The 23,020-nt window shown below is 33.0% G+C and overlaps 1 protein-coding gene across 1 annotated transcript; it reads left to right on the forward strand.

The window, feature by feature from the left end:
* Positions 1–3,134: 3,134 nt before the first annotated feature.
* LOC111914177 (galactokinase) lies at positions 3,135–7,181 on the forward strand. The gene is made up of 13 exons (XM_023909933.2): positions 3,135–3,452; positions 4,238–4,422; positions 4,502–4,548; positions 4,630–4,724; positions 4,818–4,900; positions 5,038–5,106; positions 5,374–5,559; positions 5,681–5,815; positions 6,027–6,161; positions 6,275–6,345; positions 6,453–6,530; positions 6,656–6,797; positions 6,927–7,181. Exons 1-13 carry the CDS (start codon positions 3,290–3,292, stop codon positions 7,035–7,037), a joined length of 1,500 nt encoding a protein of 499 aa, XP_023765701.1. The 5' UTR covers positions 3,135–3,289; the 3' UTR covers positions 7,038–7,181.
* Positions 7,182–23,020: the final 15,839 nt, after the last annotated feature.

Here is a 23,020-nt window from a genome sequence, read left to right on the forward strand (position 1 = left end):
CCAAGAGACAAATGTATTTCTCAAATCATTACCTACAATGTGCAAAATCTTGCAACATGCTCTTCAACAGACATTCGTTGAGTAGGTCGAAGACCACCATCACGTCGTAAGATAACACATAGCTTCTTAAAAGCTTGCTCACTCATACGGATAAGCTGACGACATTGACCACCATTTGAAAGGTTATGTAACAACTCTTCCCGTACACGTCGACGTTTTAAAAGAGTTTCTCTAGTAGGTAAATTAGGACCATTGTTGATGGTAAGTTTGCGTTGTACCAGAATAGCAATCAACAAGCAAATTAGATGAACAACTTGCATTTGTCTTGATTTCAAAATATGAGCGAGTGAAGGAAGGTTAATATCCATTGAAATCAATGTGACCTATTTTACATAAAAAATGTGAAGGATTATTAAGAGGCAATGGAAAATTTAAGAAGGGCTTACGTGGGTCATCTAACCCACCTTAATTTTTAAAATTAAAAGTTTGCTCACTTAGGAACCACCTTTGAAAAATTTGAGGAATCACCTTAGTTTTCTGAAAAGTTAAAGTAAATAAAAATTTACTCATAGTTCCTTTGGTAGGCATGAATTTTTGACTTGGGTTGTATCCGGTTTAGATGAGTGTTGTTTATTTTAATCAAATATTTTGCAGTACTTCTATATAAACTTTGATAAGTTGTTTATAGTTTCAATTTTGTCATCGTTTTGGCCAACAAAAAGCTTTATTATTTTCATTTGTAAACATGTAATCGACCCACCTATTCATAACATTCTGTAAAAAATCAATAGAAAAATTTGTGTTTATTTTTTTGCAGCAAAAACAGCCATACATCCAAAATAAAAGCAAGGGCAAAATAGTCCAACATGAGATACTTTGAGAATTGCATTGAGTAATAGTTAATGCACGTATTTGCTATTGAAAGGAACAATCACAAAATGTTGTTGACATGTTATACATCCCTTGGTCGTCAGAATGAGTGTGTATGAGGAATGGATCAATGGATCTTGAAGAAGAAACAAATCCAGAAAAAAAAAATAATAAAAGAAAAAGTTGTAAACTTATATTGAACCAGAGGAAACTTGTAATGATGTTCTAAACATATTATCACAAGAGGAAACATGTAATGGTGTTTTAAACATATTATTACAAGTAACCTAATGAATCAATTCAACTTTAATAACAACAATGAGAAGAAACAAATTATAAGAACATATTATCACAGGTAATGTGATCTGAAACATATAAGAACAATAATGAAGAATAAACAAATTATATGAACTAGAAAAAAAAAAGGTTGTAACATAACTGTAACCTGATGAACAAGATCTAACAACAAAAAAATTCAAAGGAGAAGAGAATGTAACCTGATGGAAGATTGAAGCCTGCAGCAGGGACGTCCAAAGAGAAGATGAAGGACGATTTTTTTTCTCTATGTGTGTTGTGTTTATATACGTGATTATATGGATAGGTTTAAAAACCGTGTGTTGTTATCTTTATCCTTGATTCTCTTCTCTCCAAATCTCTTCAATTTGGGAGGAAGATTAGGAGGGAAGATTATCCTCTGATTTCCTTTCTTTTCTACCCAAATCATCCCAATACAATAACTTGGGAACACGATCGTACTACTCTTTCTCTCAGATTCCCTCCGTTTCTCTCAACTTTCCTCGTTAAATGGCACTCGGGAACGAGGTGTCAGGGAAAGAGAATAAGAACAACACATAAATAGTTCCTCATGTTTCATATATATGTCATATCCATCATACTATATAATTTAAGTATAGGGACTGAATTGTCATTACAGCAGATGTTATGGTATAGAATATAACTATACCTAACATGTAATTAACTTTACAAAATAGTCCGAAGGCCACACTAATTGGTTAATTTCCAACATTCAATACATATGTGTTGTACGTGTTGTAGGATGTCTGGACTAGGAATACCAAGGGAGGCAAGACATTGGTGTGTTGTTGGAGTTAAGCCATGGGATGATGGAGTTTTCTCCAATGTGAAGCAATTATATGTTTTTCATTTCCCTTGGATGATGAAGTTTTCTCCGATATAAAACAAGTACATGTTTCTCATTGACTTGTCATGACATGTAAACTTTGAAATTTTGACTTAATTCTTAATTATGGTTTTGGTTTTTTCTTAATTTTGTTTTTTTCTTAATTATGTCCGTAAGTTTTGCTAATCTCGACCCTTTTTCCATTAAATTTGAATATGTTAGCAATAATCATTTCAAATTGGCAAAAATATATGTGGGAACCTATTGAAATGAACAATCCCTGCTGAATTTTAAAGAATCGAACGATATTACGGTTCTCTGTTTATAACTCTCTAGTGCTATTTGTAGATATTCACAACCCATGTGAGCCCCATATAACAATCATATGTGAGTAAAGTCTATTTCAAAGAAAGTCCAATAACAACTATTAAACATAGATAAAAAAAAATAATAATAAAAGTAAGTTACACAAATGGTCCTTATGGTTTAGGATAATTTACGTGTTTGGTTTTTAAGTTATTCTTTTTAATTTGAAAGGTCCTTACTGTTTGTTTTTATTATGCGTTTGGTCTTTGTCTTACCTTAAAAAAATTATTTTCCCCTTGATTTTTCAATTTATTTAAATAAACACATCCACAACCTCACCCTGTCACATAAGGACCATTCATGTAATTTACTCAAAAAATAAAAAAAAAAATAAAAATAAATTCATCATGTTGTTCACCACGGGATAACCTCTAGTTTCGAAAAATATCTATTACCTATACCAAAAAATATAATAAGAATATAATGACGATTATAATAACAAATGATAAAAACTTTACAAGTACAGTACAACTTTACCATTCAAAAAACATATTTTCAAAATAGATATTTTTAGTTTAATATATTTATATTTTTAAAATATTGGTGTCTTTTTAAATTTCAAAACATATGAATTAGTATATATTTATTTGTCATATCAGCAACTAAAATTACTCAATTCTTGAGGAAAATATAAGGCTGAAAATAAAAAAAATTTAAAATATGAATAATAATATAAAGTTATATTAACACATTTATCCTTTTGAAGATTTTTCCTTATATAAAGAGTCCTACTTTTTTTTCGGTTCCTAAAGTAGTCAAAATTAATTCTTGATAAATTCAAGGGAATAGAGTCCCACTCGAAAACTAATTAATCCGTATCCATTTATATTATTCACGATTCTTCGGTGATCCTTTTGTCGACTACTTATACAACACAAAGTACACAGAAATTATCAATCAGTGAATCAATCAATGGCAAAACACGAAGATCTACCAGTTCCAATCCACTCCAAACTTGATGAGGTTTACGGTGATGGATCACAGGTCGAAGAAGCTCAACTTCGTTTCTCCATTCTCGATTCCAAATTCGAAGAATTATTCGGTCATCTTCCTGACCTCTATGCTCGCGCTCCAGGTTATTCCTCTTTAAGTTCACCGATTTTTTTGTGTCGATAATTGTATGATTATTCAATTATTGGATTTTTTGTGATTATTTTTGAATTTAATTCGGAAGTACATTGACTAATGACCACTGTTCATCAGTTCCTTAAATTAAGATCGGGAAAAGAAATCCGAACTTTTTTTTGTGATGAAGGTGATCGCCTTTTAGATTAAGTGTTTCTTGATACGCTTTTACTTAATTTTTTCGTGGAAAAGCATAGCAAAGTGCTTAAGCTGTTCCGAATTAATCTGAATCACTTCAGCGATTTCAGGAAAAATTGTTGGCTACATTGAAGTTTGTTACAACTACTTAAATTTTAGAATCTCTGGTGTCATAACATGTGAAACGAGATCCATAACGATTTTGATTTCTTAAAGTGCCTTCGAGTTTGACACAAAAAGTTGATCCATCCTTTTCCTTGAACACGATCTGATTACCTATCGTCATATTTACAAAATTTCATGCCATCAGATTTGGTCCACCAAATCCCTTATTTTCTTGGGACCAAAGTCTATTACAGTTTATAACTATTTCTTGAAGTATCCCTATACTAAATTATAAATGTAGACACATTGCAAATTTTTGTGATCATAATTATCAGTTACACATCTGACAGTGATGATGGCAAAGTTCTAAACTTTAAGATCGTGTTGAGTTCACATCTGTTATCCAGTACAGATGTATGTTCATGTGCTTATGGTGTCTTTATATTCTTTTTCATGACATTGAACTTTTGCAATATTGTTTTTGGAATCAAGGAAGAGTGAATTTGATCGGAGAGCACATTGACTATGAGGGGTACTCGGTGTTGCCCATGGCAATTAGGCAAGACACAATTGTAGCCATTGGAAAAAGAGATGCAGGGGAGTCTGAAAAGCTTCTTAGGATTGCAAATGTTAATGACAAGTACACAATGTGCACCTATCCTGTTGATCCTAACCAGGTAAGTTGTTCTTTCAGGTTGCAAAAACACAGATTTTTGTTTGTAGTTTTGAGATCCAACCTCATATTTCTTTTTGCAGGAGATTGACCTGAAGAATCATCGATGGGGCCATTATTTTGTTTGTGGGTGAGCATTTACCTAATGTGATATACAGTTGTATATACAAATGATACATTTCATTTTATCATAGTTTCATGTGTTGTGCAGATATAAGGGTTTCCATGAATATGCTAAATTAGCAGGGATGGATGTAGGTTCACCAGTTGGACTTGATGTAATGATTGATGGAACAGTTCCTACAGGTAAGAAAAGGCTAATGGTTTCACTTCTGATAAAAATAAATAAATTTCTTTTTGTGTTTTGGCTTCATCTCTTTCTTGTCAAATACAATACAGGATCTGGGCTATCAAGCTCTGCAGCTTTTGTTTGCTCTTCTACTATTGCAATAATGGCTGCTCTCAATGTCAATCTTCCAAAGGTATTCTGATTTCCAAAGCAAGAGTCAGTTGTTATTTGTATTTAAAATCATAGCATGCTTCAGTAACAAATGTTAAACATATAAAGTAAGTTTTGCATTATTTTCAGTAACTTCTTTCTTTGTTTACTCTATTGCAGAAAGAAGTTGCTCAACTTACTTGCGAGTGTGAAAGACACATTGGGACACAATCTGGTGGAATGGATCAGGTATATACATATATATAATATTTCCCATAAATGCAAGAAATAATATCATACTTTCTTTTATTTCTTTATCATAGCATCCTACCTCTATTTCTTCCTATTACAAAAACTGTACTTTAAATAATCTACCCAATTATAGCAACGCCTTCCAAATACAAAGCAATTTTCAAGGCTATAACTATGAAACTGGAATTCTATGATGAACAAATAAGAAATAAGTTGAAAGTAAAATGTTATAATTTTTGTGTTTTTTTTTTTTAATTGAACTAGGCAATATCTATTATGGCAAAAACGGGGTTTGCTGAGCTGATAGATTTCAACCCTATTCGTGCAACTGATGTGCAACTGCCAGCTGGCGGAACTTTTGTGATTGCTCATTCATTGGCCGAATCACAGAAAGCAGTAACTGCTGCAACAAACTACAATAATCGGGTTGTTGAATGTCGTTTAGCTTCTGTAAGATTCAAGTACCTGACTAATATTCTATATTTACCTCTTTTACATTCATATTTTGCTTTCCACCTATTTTCCTAGTATTCATTCTATTTTTGGAAACTCTTTTTTTTTTTTTTTTCAGATTGTACTTGGCATAAAACTCGGAATGGAACCTGAAGAGGCAATATCAAAAGTGAAAACTCTTTCCGATGTAGAAGGTTTATGTGTATCCTTTGCTGGGACCCATGGATCTTCCGACCCTACCCTTGCTGTTAAGGTATTCATCCGAGTCCGACTACCTATAAAAATGATGACATGGCACGAGTGTTGCCACGTCATCATCTAACACCTATAATATATATTTCTATTCCACATTTTGCTTTAAACGGTAAAAAAAAAAAACATATAAGTTGGTTGCTAATTTTGGTTAAAAATAAAGTATGTTGTTGCTGTTTTTTACAATTTACCTTTTGTTTGTACTATGACAGGAATATCTGAAAGAGGAGCCTTATACAGCTGAAGAAATTGAGAAAATCACTGGTAAAACCTTGGATTCCATATTTCTTGACTCGGCTTCTTCACTGGATGTGATCAAAGCTGCCAAGCATTACAAGTTATTCCAGGTAAGCTCACAACCTGCTTTCTCATTTATCCCATCATTTACTTTTTTTTTTTTTTATTGTTTTTATAACTATTTTTTTCTGAATAATTTTTTTTTTTAAATTTGGGTTATCAGAGAGCCTCACATGTGTACTCGGAAGCGAAACGAGTATATGCTTTCAAGGATGCGGTGTCATCAGATTCTGAGTGAGTCTGATTATTTTCTAGGATTTTACATTTTTTTATAAATAAAGTATGTTTATATATTTTTAAAGACCAGAATATGGAGGGTGATATTGGAATTGTTTTTGCAGTGAAGAGGAGAAGTTGAAGAAGCTTGGTGACCTTATGAATGACAGCCACCATAGTTGCAGTGTTCTATTTGAATGCAGGTATTATTATTATTATTATAAAAGCTCATGTAAAATGAAATATATTTTATATAAAATTACAATCAAACCTTCTCTCTTTGTTTCAAAAAAAAAAAAATAATAGTAATATTTACGTATTGAAACAGCTGTCCAGAGCTTGAAGAATTGGTGGAAGTGTGCAAAGGTAATGGGGCGCTGGGAGCAAGGCTTACAGGCGCCGGATGGGGCGGATGTGCTGTTGCTTTGGTAAAAGAAAGCATCGTTCCACAGTTCATTCTAAATTTAAAGGTTACTTTTTACACTTTATACTTTATTTAATAAACTTTTTTTTTCCATGTTACTTGGTTTTATCGATTTAAATGGTTGTTTGGTTGGTTGACAAAAAGCAAAAAATTGTTTATATAATTTGGAGTACAGGAGCAATTCTATCAATCTAGAATCGACAACGGGACAATCAAGAAAAGCGATCTTGGTCTGTACGTGTTTGCATCCAAGCCTTCAAGTGGGGCCGCCATTTTCAGATTTTAGTTTCTTCTGCCCTTTAACGCTTTCTTTATTTGTGAAATAATTATATGATTTTTGCTTTTTTATTTCATTTATAAATTACAGACAACGATAAGTTATTTTCCCCGTATAGTAATCTTAATTCATGAATTGTTTGATTGTTAGTAATTCTCGCTTTTGTTAACCACTTTTTTATTTTGCCATCTACATATATAGTTTTTACTTCCTAAAACACAATATATAAGAGCATCCATAATGCTAAGCTTATGATTGTGAGACTTGTTGAAAAGAAAAATTAATTGATGAATTAGTTGGGAAATATAAAATGACATAATGATTAAGGATATGTGAAAATATTTATTATGATTAATAAATGGTCTATATTTGAGTTAAAAAGCTATTGAAAAATAGGATATGGTGCGCCAAATATAGCTTAAATGCTTTTTATTATATGGGCTTTTAAGAGTTTTTGTTTGTCACGATAACTCAAAAGGTTGTAGATATTTGGGTTAAGAATTATATTTTTCGTGTGGTATTCAAAAAAATTTGGATAGAATCTAAAAAAAATTCACTTATAAAAATCAAAGTTTTTTTCTTTTTTTTCAAAAAAACTTAAAATGACAGTTATACTTTTATATATATATATATATATATATATATATATATATATATATATATATATATATATATATATATATATATATATAGAGAGAGAGAGAGAGAGAGAGAGAGAGAGATAGGTTCAAATGTTTTTAGCAAATATTATGTGCCTAAATGCTCCAATCATAATTTAGGAAAAAAAATCATTAATTAAATAATAAAGGGTAATTTAGTCATTTTACCTTTATAAACCAAAAATAAACGTTGTATATTTGGAAAATCATTAAATGAGTATCACAGGTCATTTTATATATACTTTTATCCGTTTATGTCTCTTATTCTCTCGTTGTGTGATTGAACTAGGGTTTTCTGGTTATTTTGAATTCGTGGCGAAGAAAGAGACGATGGAGAAGAATGCTATGAAATCGGCTGGAAAGCACAAGTAGGTATTCGCATGGCTTGAGCGATTTAAATAGAGAACGGGTACTTAATATATATTTTTTTCTTTTTTTGCAGCCTTTGGAATACAGATACTCTAGATGTCAGCGATTTCTGGGACAAAATGAACACCATTGAACTTAAGAAAGAAGAAATCCTGCTGTGAGTCATTTAAATTTTTTTTATAAGCAACATTTTTTTTTTTGAATTTTGAAAGAGGACGAAGTCTTGTTGATCCAGAACAAAAAGAATCGAACCTGTCCCAGGATAAAACCATCGAAACCTGCCCTAATAATTTGTATTTTCTTTATCTCTTCCATAATGGCATACCATTGCATCTGATTTTCTTTAAGCCCCACACCACTGAATTTCTTTTGTAATGAATAAGAAAAGAAACTAAAGAAAAGGACTTACTCTTCTAATCAAATATCCTATGGGGATAAGCTGTCATTATTGAGAATTTAAAGAAAGTTTCATGCTGCATACCAACTGCTCAATAAAATGCTTAATTTAGGTTTCTGGATTTTTTATCCAATCTTTTTATATAAGTTCAACTATTTTTTTGGCAAATATAAATGAGTTATTCATAAAGGTTTTTGTTGTAAGTAAGGTGTTTAACAAAACTCTTGAATCAACTTTGTTTCAATTGTATTATAAATTGTTTTGCAGGACCATGGAAGTATCAAATCTGTTATCTTTATTCATTTGATTGTTCATAAATTGAGAGGATAAAAAGCTATTAATTTTTTTTAATCATGTCTTCTGATTATGGTTTTGGTTAATTATTTATATGTTGATAATAAATTCTGCTAGAATTTTACTGTTTTATTTTGATAAAATTTTAATACTTATATGTTGATAATGTATTCTAATAGAATTTTACTGTTGCATTCTAACAGAATTTGTGATAGAAATGGCTTGAAGAATGGCTTGAAGAACTGATGGGAAAGGTTTGAAGAATGAATTAAAGAATGACCACACTCAGTGTTTAAGAATGTTGTTATTTTTTAAGAATCACACTTGTTATTCTTTCAGAATATTGTTATTATTCAAAGAATCACAATTATTTACTTGGTATATTATTAGTTCAAGAATCTATTTTGTGTATTCTTTTCAGAATGTATTTAGTAGTTTATGATTGGCAATATGTTATTCTGACAGAATATGTTAGAATGTAGTTATTTTTCAACCTTGGATTCCAGAACTTTGTTATTATTCAATAATATTTTAATAGAATAAAATTCTGAAAGAGCATCATTCTAAATAGAAAAATATTCTGACAGAATAAATCAGTTATTTTTACAAATTATGTTAGAATTAAAATTGAATTAATTAAAAAAATCATATTTTTAAAATTAGGAGAATTAATTATCCATAAATATCCGAAAATTTCCTTTTATAATTGTAGTTAATTGTTCAAAATACCCTTTTGCTAAAATTTGTGTGATTATATGGTACATGCTATCCCATTGTAATATCATACACTCTCAAATCATGTCCATTGATGAATTTCATCCATTGGTCCAGATTTGTGCATTTTGGCACCCAATAGTTAGGAAAAACAAAATAACCTAACCCTATATATATATATATATATATATATATATATATATATATATATATATATATATTTTAATTTAAAAATAAAAAGAAAAAGAAAAGAAAATAACTATCTTCCGACCTCTCTCTCTCTTTTAGGGATGTCAACGAGACCAAACGTGAGCGGAAATAGCTGCCCCCGCCCCCGAAATCAGTTGTTGCCCCCGCCCCCAGATTCCTCGTTTACATAACACCCGGTCCCACCCCCGGTTACCTCTATCGCCCCGGTCCCGCCCCCGGTTCCCCCGGTTTATAGGCTTAAAATTTGTTTTTTTTTTCTAAAAAATTAATTTGTTTTAGGCTAAAAATATGATTTTTAATAACTTTAAAAGCTTAAAAACTAATCTTTTAGAAACTAAAAAATAAAAAAATTCAACATTACGAATCCATCATTACAAAACGACAATTCTAACAATCTTGCAAGTATAAAATACGAAAAATCCAATATTACAAATATAAAATACTTACATGTCCAAAAATATATGATCAATTCACTACATCTTCAATATCCATTAATTGGAAATTGGAAAGTGAAACCTAACCTAAACCCGAAATTAGAAAATCTATTTTGTATATGTATTTTATATTAAATATATATTTTTTTACATAAATGTACAACCGGGGCCCCTACGGGAGTACGGGACAGAAATACCAACTCCCGACCCCAGGCCCGAAAATAAACGGGGTTTAATTTTGCCCCCGCCCCCGTCCTGCTCCCTGTTTTTTTTTTAAATTTAGTCTCGTACGGAATCGGGGTCTCGCGGGGGTTTTTGACATTCCTACTCTTTCCAAATTTAGTCTTATCCGGGTTCCGGGTATTTCGGGTACGGGTCCAACGGGTCCGGGTATTCCAGGTAAAAAAACCAGAACTGGTTTTTGGAACCGGATATGTAAAAAAACCGGAACCAGGTTTAATGGACCGGAACCGATTTTTATACGTTTTATAAAGTTTTTATATAGGAAATATAAATAAATGTAAAAAGATTATAAGTTGATGGGTATCATAATCTATATAAGTTTTAAAAAATGAATATACTAGGAATATATTTTTGGTACAGAAATTTATATAAAAAATAGTGTCGGTTAAAGATGAAATGTTATTTATATATTTTTGATCAAAAGAAAAATGGATGTAGGATTGGAGATGGTTGTTTATCATAATCTCAATTTGCATATGAGCTCTCATAATAATAATAATAATAATAATAATAATAATAATAATAATAATAATAATAATAACATTGAAGTAATGGAAAACTCACATATATGAAGCATGACATTCATCTAACAAAATCTCAGCCTATCTCCCATTCCGCTCTTTGGTGAACTTTATTTGTAAGAACCATAATTTATATGTAATTTAATATTAGATAAATGGTTATAAGTTTGGTTTTATATGTTAAACAATGGTTTAATTAAAAATGGTGATTTCGTCATTTGTAGGAGATTTTGAAAAATTGGCTTATGGTGTTTTATTTGAGTGAATTTGACTATATAATAGTGTATTTGATCAAAAAGAGTGAAATCCAAAATTTTATTATTTTTAGTATCAACTTGTTTTGTTGGCTTAATGGGTTAAAGTCATATAAACTTTTAACCTATTTACAATGGATCTTTTACAAAAGTTTATATATTCATTTTGTTGTTTAATTATTCTAACTATTTTTTTTAATTAGAACCTCTAATCATTTTACAATTAACTCATCCCTATGAACGTACAGTATATATTACAATCACATAACTAAAAGCTCATATTTCATAGTAATATTAAACCAACTTTGTTATATCATTTTACTTTTTTTTTTTAAAAAATCAATATCGTCAATAACCTAAATGTAATTTTTTGTTTGTTAATTTTTTTATAGCGGTTGAAAGGTTATGTGATTGAGGTAATTACAAATAATAATAATAATAATAATAATAATAATAATAATAATAATAATAATAATAATAATAATAATAATAATAATAATAATAAATACGGGTTTTCCTGTTCTAAACTCATTTTACCCGGTTCCATCTTACCAACTTTCCTATTTCAGGGTTTTTCGGTTCTAGACCCACTTTACCCATAACCGAACCGGAACCGGTTCCTATATACCGGTCCAGTTTCCGGTTCTAAAAAATCTTGTTAAACGTTTCCGGGTCCATCCGGTCCGGGTTTGGACCCACTTTCATCCCTACTCCGCACCATGGTTTTTTCGTTCATTGTTTCCTCTCTTCAACTTCTTTTTTCCCTTCTAAATTCAACCTGACAATCAGGAAAAGAAAAAGGGAAAACTTGAATGGGATTGTTTTTCAATCTCAAAATTGATATCGATTTGAAGTTGTTTAAGAACCAAGATGTGCCCCCTTTCTTCCCCCTTCACGCAGGTCAAACAACAAAGTTTATTCTCCAAGAAAAGTGAAGAACCGATTAATTGGGTCTTCTTGACCTATAATTTGTGTTCATGGTGAAGGTAGGTGAAGATCTGTAATGTTCGTCGGAAAAACCCTAGCATCTGATGCCACCAACCTTAGATCTGTAATGAACTGGGTCTTTTTCCATCTCTCTCATCGCCGACGAAACCCTTAGCAAAACCCTAGCCTCTGGCACCACCAACCATCAGCGGCTATGCCGACGAAGGAAGAAGGTTGGCATCAGTGGTGTTTTCATTGTTGTCGTTCTTCAGTTAGGGTTTTTTTCAAATCTCAACGACAACTTCGTTTTTCGGTTAGGGTTTTCGTCTTCGTTCTTTAGTTAGGGATTTCTGCTTCAGATCTGTCCATCAAGCGATTTAAAGCACATGTACACATTGTTCTTATTAATGAACACACACTCTGGATCTCCAACCTCTTGAGAATCGACGAGCTCCACCGACGACACATCAACAACTTCAAATCCAAGCCACTACAAGAAAAATGGGCTTCTGTGACTAAACTGTTAAAAACTGATTAATCAGTCTTGGATACCATGTATCTGAGACTGTTGAATCAGTCTCGAATACTATCTAGGACTGACTTCAATGTATGAATAACTTATGACTAATTAGAACTATCCGAAACTGAAATTTAGTATGTAATATGTTTCCACCAGTTTAGGTATGGAAGGAAATGCATTAGGGACTAAATTCTAGTCTCAAATAGATTAGCGTTGATTTGACTTTAGAAGGAAACTTATTAGGGACTCAATTTTAGTCCCTAATACATTTGTACCAATTTAGATTTAGAGGGAAACACGTTAGGGACTAAAATTTAGTCTCGAATAGACTAGCATTACATTTTACTTTAAAGGGAAACTTTTTAGGGACTATATTTTAATCCCTAATAAATTTGGGTGAATTTTGAATTTTAAGGATTTATTAAAGACTAAATTTCAATCTTTGATAAAATAACTCCAATTTGGATTTTGGAAGAAATATTTTAAAGACTAGATTTCAATCTCTAATAGCCACACATTATTTTACATTCAAATTGACACTTATAATGGACTATAAATTAAAATCTAAGATTGAATGTTTATTCATACATAACGTATATCAAAGATCCATTAACTAGTCAAATATAATATTTGGATGAAAATTATTAAGGACTAAAGTTTAGTCTCATATAGACTACCCAAATTTTGACTTTGGATGAAAATACACTATTGTTTTTATTTATGACCGTCATCTAAAAGCGTCATATTATATTTCACCCTTAACCCTTTTCCCTAGAGTATGACCAAGAGAAATTGAGAATAAACATTACAAAAATATTTATATATCACAATTAATATCGGAAAAGCTATGATAATTCATATATAATAAATAATGTATCCCCTGCATCCCCTCCGCCACCTCACCAGCATTACCCCCTTCATGACCATCACCGCCACCACGTTTGTCGTCATCACCGCCACCTTCATGACCATCAACACCACCGCTACTTCTACTTCCATCTACATCCCATCCATCCCTACTACCACTACTTATGCCACCTCCTCCCCCGACACCTCTGCCACAACTACATTCGTTGTCGCTGCAGCCACCGTTATTACTATTACCACATCCTTCTATAATAGCATCACCTCAACCACAATCACCTCTGCCTCTATCACCTCGAAAACAACCACCACCTCCATCCCTCCACTACTTCCAGCACCATTTGTGCCACCTTTACCCCTTCTTTTACCACAACTAGCAGCAACATCGTTGTCATTATCGCCACCTCCAAGACCATCGTCTCCACCACCACCTATACCATTACTACCGTGCCCGCTACCATTACCTTTGTCACTACCAACACTTTACCATTACTAACTCTGTAACCGTCACTTCTACCACCTCCACCAACTACAATCCATCTGCCACCACTACCATTTTCACTTTCACAAGTGACACTTTTTCCGCGACAACCACCGCCTCATCCATCACAACCACTACCACCACCACCATTACTATATTATGCCACCGCCACATCCTTCCTCTCCACTTCCACCACTACCTCTTCCACTGTCTCCTTCATGCTCTCCACCTCCACTGCTACTTCTCCCACCACCACCTCTACCCTATACATTACCACTAACTCCACGATACCAGCCACCACCACTACCACCTTTGTCACTATTATTGCCACCTTTGTGACCATAATCACCACCTCAATTGTTTTCGTTTCCACCACCGTCAAATATCCACCTCTGCTATCACCACCTCAACCTACATACCCATCAATCCACAACTACCTCTATAATCGGCGATGACGACACCAGTTCAACTAGTCAATCTAGTCCCAAAAAACTAGATGATATATATATATATATATATATATATATATATATATATATATATATATATATATATATATATAACTATTTAATATTTAACATTATTATGAAAATATAGATAAAATCGATTTTATATTTTAGCAAATTTTTGTTTCCCTCCTCCAAACCCGCCATTTCAATCCCTAAAATTTCAAAAGAAAAAACCCTAACTATGAAAACCCTCCTTTAATCGTCAATTTCATTGCCTCACAAACCTTATTGTGTCGTCGTTTATCCCTTTTCTCTCATTCGTCTGCCCAGATGCTCCATCTCCGCCCTGTTGTGCTTGCTTCGCCGACATAAAGGTACAATAGTTTTAGGACGTCACGTTGTTTCACACTTCCTTTTATAATTGTATTAACTTTAAAATTTATAACCACAAAATAATTAACAGTTAACATATCGATTCCATTTTCCACCATCTCATTATAAGCATCAATTTCATCATCTAAATTGGTAGGGCATTAGAGATCCTCTGTAAGGTGTTAAAAATTCACATATCGTCGACCTTTTGTTTTAATTATGACATTCTTTGAATGTTTCTATCATGATTTGGTGAATTCTGACCTGTATAATGTTGATTCAGGTATGAGATATTTATTTTAATAGCTTCGTTGATGAATATTGTATGAGAATATGAGATATTTATTTCAATAGAAATCAGGTATGAGTTTGTTTCCATAGATTTTGTGTTTTAAACTTTCTAGAGATTCCACTGTACATATGAGTTTTTTGTGTGGTTGTGTAGACTATTCATGTGGTCTTCTCAATGCATATTTTCATGTCTACCAATCTGTACACATAAATGCATTCAGGGACTTATGACATTCAATAATGGGTTAAGGTTCAAACATGCCCTTTAACTTGTATTTACTTTGTTTCCTTCTCATTTTAATTTTTATGGTATACATTGTTCCTTCTTATTTTTAAGTTTTTGGTAGATGATTACGTTTTTTATTTGTTGGGACTTGGTCTGAGACCAACTATTTTACCTGGTCAAATGGAATGTGACGGGTATGCCCTAGAATTTCTCAAAGCAATATTTTTACTGTTGATGTTGATCCACAATGTAAAGTCACAAAATATTGTTACGTTATTTGAACTTTTAAACTCATTTACAACATAAAAGTTACAGATATAAGTAACCTTGTTTGCTCATCTTTTCAGGTGTGTGATTTGGCTCATTCCTTACACTTGAAAAATATGGTTTGTAATTTCTTGAATGGCCTTGGTTGGAGACCATTATTTGCCATTATAGGTTTATATAAAAGAACTTTTGTAAAAGTATAATTGATGTATGTGTATGTAGGGTGCCAACAGATTTGTTTCAAACAAGATAAAAAAGGAAAGGTATTCGCTTCCTCCTATAGTATCTCTCAGTTTCTTTATTATTTGTTCTTTTCTATTATTATTTTTTTAAATATCTTGTTTTAAGCAAAGTTTTCCATTGTATAATACTATTTTTTATGGCAGTTAAAGGATGTCAGGAAGAGGCATTATGGGAAAATCAACAAATAAAGAGCATCTTGTTCAAATTTTATCTTATAAGCTTAGTTCACAGAAACTCTCTTAGTCAAGTTGACCAACATGTTGAAGTAGGAAAGAACACCTATTTCACAAACATTTAAATATAATACTTTTACTTCACCTCTCATGTTATGTGTAGGATGTTGACATACATGTTCATTGAGAAGTAACAAACTGATATTGCCATGAAGAAAGAGAAAACAATGAAGTGATGGTTTTCATTTGGATGGTAATACATTCTCTTTCTTTTCTTTTCAATTACAGATAACCTGGCAAGCTGCCTTCTATATATCTAAGTGATTGTATTGTGTGATTTTAGGGGCAATGGATTAGTGGATTTGTTGAAGATGAAAATCAATTGTTGAAGTTCATCGATGAGGACCGGAAACAATTATTTAGTTTGATAGTTTTATATTGTAAGTGTTACTAGAATAATATTTAGGCTTATTAGACTTTAAAGACATTTACGTTTCAAATATTGACAATATTGTTGTTAGAAAACCATTTTAAGGAATAACCACATGGTTCATACCGGTTTGTGTCGGTTCTTATTGGTTTGTTTTTAGGCATTTTTAGATCATGCATATCTTGATGGTTGAGCGGTTCTTGGTTCAAATAGTTGAACCAAACAGTTTGGTATGTTTTCAAAACCATAGTAATTGATAATGGACTGAATGTCATTGTATTTGAGGTCGATATCCAATCACTGAAAAAGCAGGCTAGGGATCAAACAATGTTGTATTTGACACTGGTATTTAGTCACTTAAAACCAGGTTAGGTACTACATGATATTCTATCTGAAACTAATATTCATTGAAAAAACATATTAAAGACTAAATGAGATAGTATCAAAGATTGATATTTAGTCTCTGAGTGATATCATGGGGTCTAGAAGGAAAGACATTGGGGACTGAACATGATAGTATCAACAACTAATATTTAGTCTTTGAAAGATACTATCAGGGACCGATATAACGTAAAATAGATATTTCAATGAAACATACTGGAGACTGAATGTTATACTATAAATGACTAATATTTAGTCCTTAAAAGATAGCATCAGGGACTAATGTGATATCAAATCGGGGATTTGAAGAAAACAAATTAGAGACTGAATGAGATATTATCAAAGACTGATTTCCTGTCTTTGATAATTTGATGTATTTAGGACTGATTTTCAGTCCCAAATATATAAAAAAAATCAATTGTCTAAGACTAGGTCTCGGGGACTAGCTAGGACTACCTAAATCAGTCCTTGATTCTCATCAGAGACTGATTATTGACCATCAAATATTGATTATGTCAGTCTCTGATACCCCTTTTTCTTGTAGTGAGCCTCGGTGATTCCGGTGGTGGAGGAGCATTAACAGCCCATCAAACTATCCTAAAAGCATTCGTCGGAGCAACCCATATATGTATGGATTCGTTAAATATGGATTGATGTCGATTTCTGGATTTAATGTATTTTTTGTCCTCGTTCTTGTTGTTGTTCCTACATATTGATCATCTTTTTCTTTTTCTAGATCAAAAGAAATTTGTTTTAAATACATCATCACTATTTTTATATGTATAATTTTGGTTTGAGATGAAGATATGAAATGGATTTCATCCAATTGGCCCTACATATACAGAAATTGATTTAGGTTTAGGGTTCACATCAGAAATCGATTCATATTAAGATTAGGTTTTGGAAATTAAATTTCAAAGGATGTTTGTTAAGAAGGAAATATGGAGATACAGGTGTGAGTTCGCTGGAGAAGAAGATGGAGGATGAATGAAGAACTAAGAAGCATGTCCCCTCCCACTTTGCTTTTCCGAGAGAGAGAGAGAGAGAGAGAGAGAGAGAGAGAGAGATACAGTCTCTGATACCCCTTTTTCTTGTAGTGAGCTTCGGTGATTCCGGTGGTGGAGGAGCATTAACCGCCCATCAAACTATCCTAAAAGCATTCGTTGGAGCAACCCATATATGTATGGATTCGTTGAATATGGATTGATGTCGATTTCTGGATTTAATGTATTTTTTGTCCTCGTTCTTGTTGTTGTTCCTACATATTTATCATCTTTTTCTTTTTCTAGATCAAAAGAAATTTGTTTTAAATACATCATCACTATATTTATATGTATAATTTTGGTTTGAGATGAAGATATGAAATGGATTTCATCCAATTAGCCCTACATATACAGAAATCGATTTAGGTTTAGGGTTCACATCAGAAATCAATTCATATTAAGATTTGGTTTTGGAAATTAATTTTCAAAGGATGCTTGTTAAGAAGGAAATATGGAGATACAGGTGTGAGTTCGCTGAAGAAGAAGATGGAGGATGAATGAAGAACTAAGAAGTATGTCCCCTCCCACTTTGCTTTTCCGAGAGAGAGAGAGAGAGAGAGAGAGAGAGAGAGAGAGAGAGAAAGGGAGGGAGAGGTGGGGTTTGGGGATAATCATTTTCGTTTCTTTATATTTCTAAATTAAAATAGTATTTGAAAAATTAAAAAATAATATAAAAAAGAAAGTAAAAGGATATAACCATCTTTTCAAGTTTTTTTGGATCAAAACACAGAAAAACTTTGATTTTAGACCTTTCAAATGAAAAACCTTTTGGATTCTATCCAAAAAATTTTGAATAGCATAGGACCAATCTTTTAGTTTTGTTTTTACCACACTTACCCATGGTCCATCCCTAGGTTTTAATTTATATATTTTTATTATTTTTTATATAAATAAATGTATTTATCATTAAATTAAAATAACTAAAGAATATGTATAATTTTATATTATAAAATAAAATAATATATGAATTATAAATTTTTAAATAGTATTTTTTTTTTATAATTTCTAAACGCTAGCAAATTTCTAACTTTTTTATGTCGATTCTCATAACTTTTTAACATAGAATATTTATTATCTAACTATAAAAATTACATACTACTACACAAATGATTTTGAAAAGGCTCAAGTTGAAAAACCTCAAACATTGATCTTATGTTTACAAAGAAGTTTTTTTTTTTTTAATTTGGAGACATTCACAAAAAATAATGGTAAATAATAGCAGTGAAAAGGTAAAAAGAAAATGAAAAAGAAACTTGTGATCCATCGGTTCATAGGTTTTAATTTATATATTCTTATGTTTTTAAAAAAAATTAATTTTTAAAAGGCCATTGCAACCGGTGAATGTTTTTCACCCGCTAAAATTGTATAAGATTGTCCGGAATGGAAACCAACCTCACGCGTGAGAGTCTACGTGGACAGTCAAGTCATGCGTGAACACATTTCCGGTGTCTGGTGGATTGGTTGTTGAGTGGCCATGGAGACCGATGAAGACGACGCATGTGATTGGTTAAGCTAGTTTTTGATCGTTTCTTCGCATGTGAGTGACTAAACTTTATGTTTTAAATTATTATTTTTTTAATTTAATATCAAAATAAATAAATAATGTGGAGTGCTAACCATTTCCAATGTTTAGTGGGTTGGTGGTAAAGTTGATGTGGCGCTGAGCTGACAGCGCTTTTTCGATGAATTGGTTGTGACTACTTGTAACATCTATAAATTTTACGCTAAATTTAAATTTTTCCAATCACAATTAAAACCCAAATAGTGTTTGTTTACAAATTGTTTTCAAATCATTATTCATCAGAGTGTCCCAAAAACATATCGTAAGGATGAGGAGCGGTATGGTCACGCCTTCGTCTTGCCACGATCTCCTGAAGTACCTGAAACAATAACTGGAAAACTGTAAACCCAAGGGCTTAGTAAGCTACCCCCAAAATACCAATACCACACTGATAATATCATATTAGTAATAATCAATCAATCAATATGCATACTGGGCCATCGACCCGACTAGACCGCCCTACAGGGCCTACAGTCTAACTGAATCTATATCGAGCCTTCGGCATGACTGGACCGCCACGTGGGCCTACAGTCTCCCTGGACCGCTTATAGGGTATGTTGGTCTTCAGCACAAAGCAGGACCACCTCAACCCAACCAACAAACAAATAATCATGTGCGTATAACTAACATATACTGGCATGTACAGACATCAAACATATTTATCTTACGGATCATCAATCATAGCGATCTCTCATAACTAGAGCACAGGCCCAACAGGCCACTAACATACCAATCCCTAAGGATCATAAAACATAACATACTGTCTATCCTGATTTCAATCTATCAGATCATAATCGCATACATCATATCATAACCATAACAACTAAAGGTTCGGCCTTGGTGCCTTAGACCATTTTGATACAGTGAGGATAACTCACCTCGCAGATGTCGACTCGGTAGATAAATCCCAACTCTCGGATCACTCGCCAAAGACTTCACCACCTATTACCATAGTACGAGCATACTCATAAATCCTCAACCTCACAAGTACTCCATAAACCAACCAATCAACCCCAGGTCAAAGTCAAAGTCCTTAGTCAAGGTCAACAGTCCCTATTGACCTTAACTCGCAGAGTACCGTCGGCTACTCGCCAAGTTCTTTGAAGTTCTTTCCCACTCGTCGAGTCACCGGGTGACTCGTCGAGTTCTTACGATTTTCGATCGAACCCTAAGGCCACCCTTCGAGTTTCCTTCTTGCAACACATCGGCTACACACACATTCATAACTCGGGGAAAACTCATCCGACTCGCCGAGTTGTCCATACAACTCATCGAGTCTAAGGCAATCTTCATCGGACTTGCCGAGTTGTTCATCAACTCGTCGAGTTCAATGGCCATCTTCATATGACTCGCCGAGTCAAGCTTGCAACTCGTCGAGTTCCTTCAGTCCTTAAGCCATACAGACTTATTTAAGCCATGTAATGGCTCCAAATTACATATCCAAGCTTCTAGGACATGCTTTTCACGTAAAGTTGCATGCATGACTAAAAAGGCTCTTAATGCCAAATCTAAGCTCTTAATGGGGTTTCATGCACAAGGAGGGCCTCAACCACGACCAAAACAAAAAATTTATGATTCTAGAACTTGAGAAGGGTCCAGATCTGAAGTTACAACTTTAGATCTAGCCCATAGCTCACCAATATGACTCCTAAAAATCCATAAAACCCTAAAACTCAACCACAAAGAGATTTAGAAGAAAATGGGAGTAAAGATTGCAACTTGATACCTCCAAAAGATGCTAGTTGAGGTAAGTTCTGTTTCCCACACCTTCCTTGCCTCAACTCCTTTGCTCTTCAAGCTCTTCCCTCCAAGCCAATCTTCTTTCCAAGGTCTAAAACACACCACAAGGAGTAACCCATGAATTAGGGTTTCACTGAGCTCTCAAAGACTGTAAGGAGCCCAAAGGAGGCTGAGGCTTCCTAAAATATGGTGCAAAACCCCGAGATTTAGGGTTTCCTCTTCCAGCTCTTACTCGTCGAGTCCCTCCCTGGACTCGGCGATTAGGTCACTTAACACGCGATCTCACCCCGCTACTACTCGACGAGTAGGGCAACCCACTCGTCGAGTAGGACTTAAAACCAAAGAACCTTTTATTTAAATCCATACCTAAGAATCGGGGCGTTACACTACTCCCTACATCTTAAATAAACAACTATCAGTGTTTTGTTCTTTTATGTAAAAGAAAAGTTGTGACTTTAATAAAAGTGACATCAAAATAAAAATAAAATATTTTATATCCATAAAAGTCCTTATATATCGAGAGTATTAACGGAAAAGCTATGATTTAAGGATTTTTATGAATGTTTTGCAAATAAAAAATATTTTTTTTTAGACTAAACTGTAAATTTAGTCTTTATGGTTTGCAAAAAACTATGGATACGGTTCAAAAAGTTTCCAACATGCACCACTGGTCCAAAATCACAAACTTTTCGTGGTTTTGATCCCTCTCAAACTTGATTTTATGTGTATTTTGTCCAAACCCCACTTGAAATTACTAATATACCTTTAAAATAATTTTTATTTTCTATTTTTATTAAATATTAAAACAAAATAAAAATCCATCACACCCCCGTCTCCAACCACACACATAGGCATCATTATCTCTCTATTTCTCGACCGACATTCCATTATGTTCATCTTCTCTAATTTCCGGCAATGCACACACCTACGCAATTAGAACCTCCGAGATGAAGAAGATGGAAACGAAGAAAGGTAATTGCGAGATCGACTTGGGATAGAAGGAGCGTGAGGAAGAATAAGATAGTGAGTGGTAGGCTAATCCCCAACAGCTCCAGGTTTTCCCTTATTCTGTCTCTCTTTCTCCCTAATCACACTGATGTTTGTGTGATTAGGATGAATCAATTGAACAAGATGTACATCGGTTGTTTGTTCATCGTTATCATCCAAACTAAGAGATTTGATTTTCGATTTGTGATTTTCGATTGGTGGATTTTTTATTTTCGATTTCCCTGATAGATTTTTGTTAATATATGCTTGTTCAGGTTTTGAGTCAAGAAACAACAAAATCAACTTCTTTGACTGAATTTTCTCTTAAGTTGTTCGACAAAATGCTTCTGTGAGAAGATGAAACATGTATACAAAAATTAATTACAACTTATTTCATTAAATCTACATTTTGAGGTTCTGGTGGTGCTACAGCCAAATTATCAGTGGTGTTACAACCAAATATGGATTTTCGGTGGGGCTTCAACCGAATTTGGATTTCTAATGGTGTTACAACCAAATCGGTGTCAATGGTGGTGCCTCCGGTAAATATATATCTTTCTTCTGATGAACGATGATTGTAACATTCCGTTTGAAATAAAGTAATTAAATAATAAACCCGGAACACCAAGATGTAAATTTATATTTTATATTATTTTATAGTGGCCCTAAAATCCATAATATTTAGCTGGGTGCTGGTTTCAGGGAGCTAAATGATATAATTTGGACTTTCGGGGGTTAAAGTGTAATTTTGGGATTTATTTTGTAAAAAATTTCAGAAGTTAGGGGGTGTTTGGTATCATTTGGACTTATATTGAATAGATTCTGGAGGCTAAGGGGTTGAATGGTAATTTATGGACCTTATTTGAAAAGAATGAGAGGAAAAGGGACTGAAAACGTTAGTATGGCAAAAGTATTCATTTTGGACGGGGGTATATGTACCAT

Source organism: Lactuca sativa, chromosome 6 (genome assembly GCF_002870075.4).
Source record: "Lactuca sativa cultivar Salinas chromosome 6, Lsat_Salinas_v11, whole genome shotgun sequence".
Lineage (NCBI taxonomy): Eukaryota > Viridiplantae > Streptophyta > Magnoliopsida > Asterales > Asteraceae > Lactuca > Lactuca sativa.

Coding starts and splice junctions, on each gene's coding strand:
- LOC111914177 (XM_023909933.2), top strand. CDS start 3,290: ATGGCAAAACACGAAGATCTACCAGTTCCAATCCACTCCAAACTTGAT. Junction 4,725..4,817: donor TGATGGAACAGTTCCTACAG/GTAAGAAAAGGC, acceptor AATACAATACAG/GATCTGGGCTATCAAGCTCT. Junction 6,346..6,452: donor GCGGTGTCATCAGATTCTGA/GTGAGTCTGATT, acceptor TTGTTTTTGCAG/TGAAGAGGAGAAGTTGAAGA.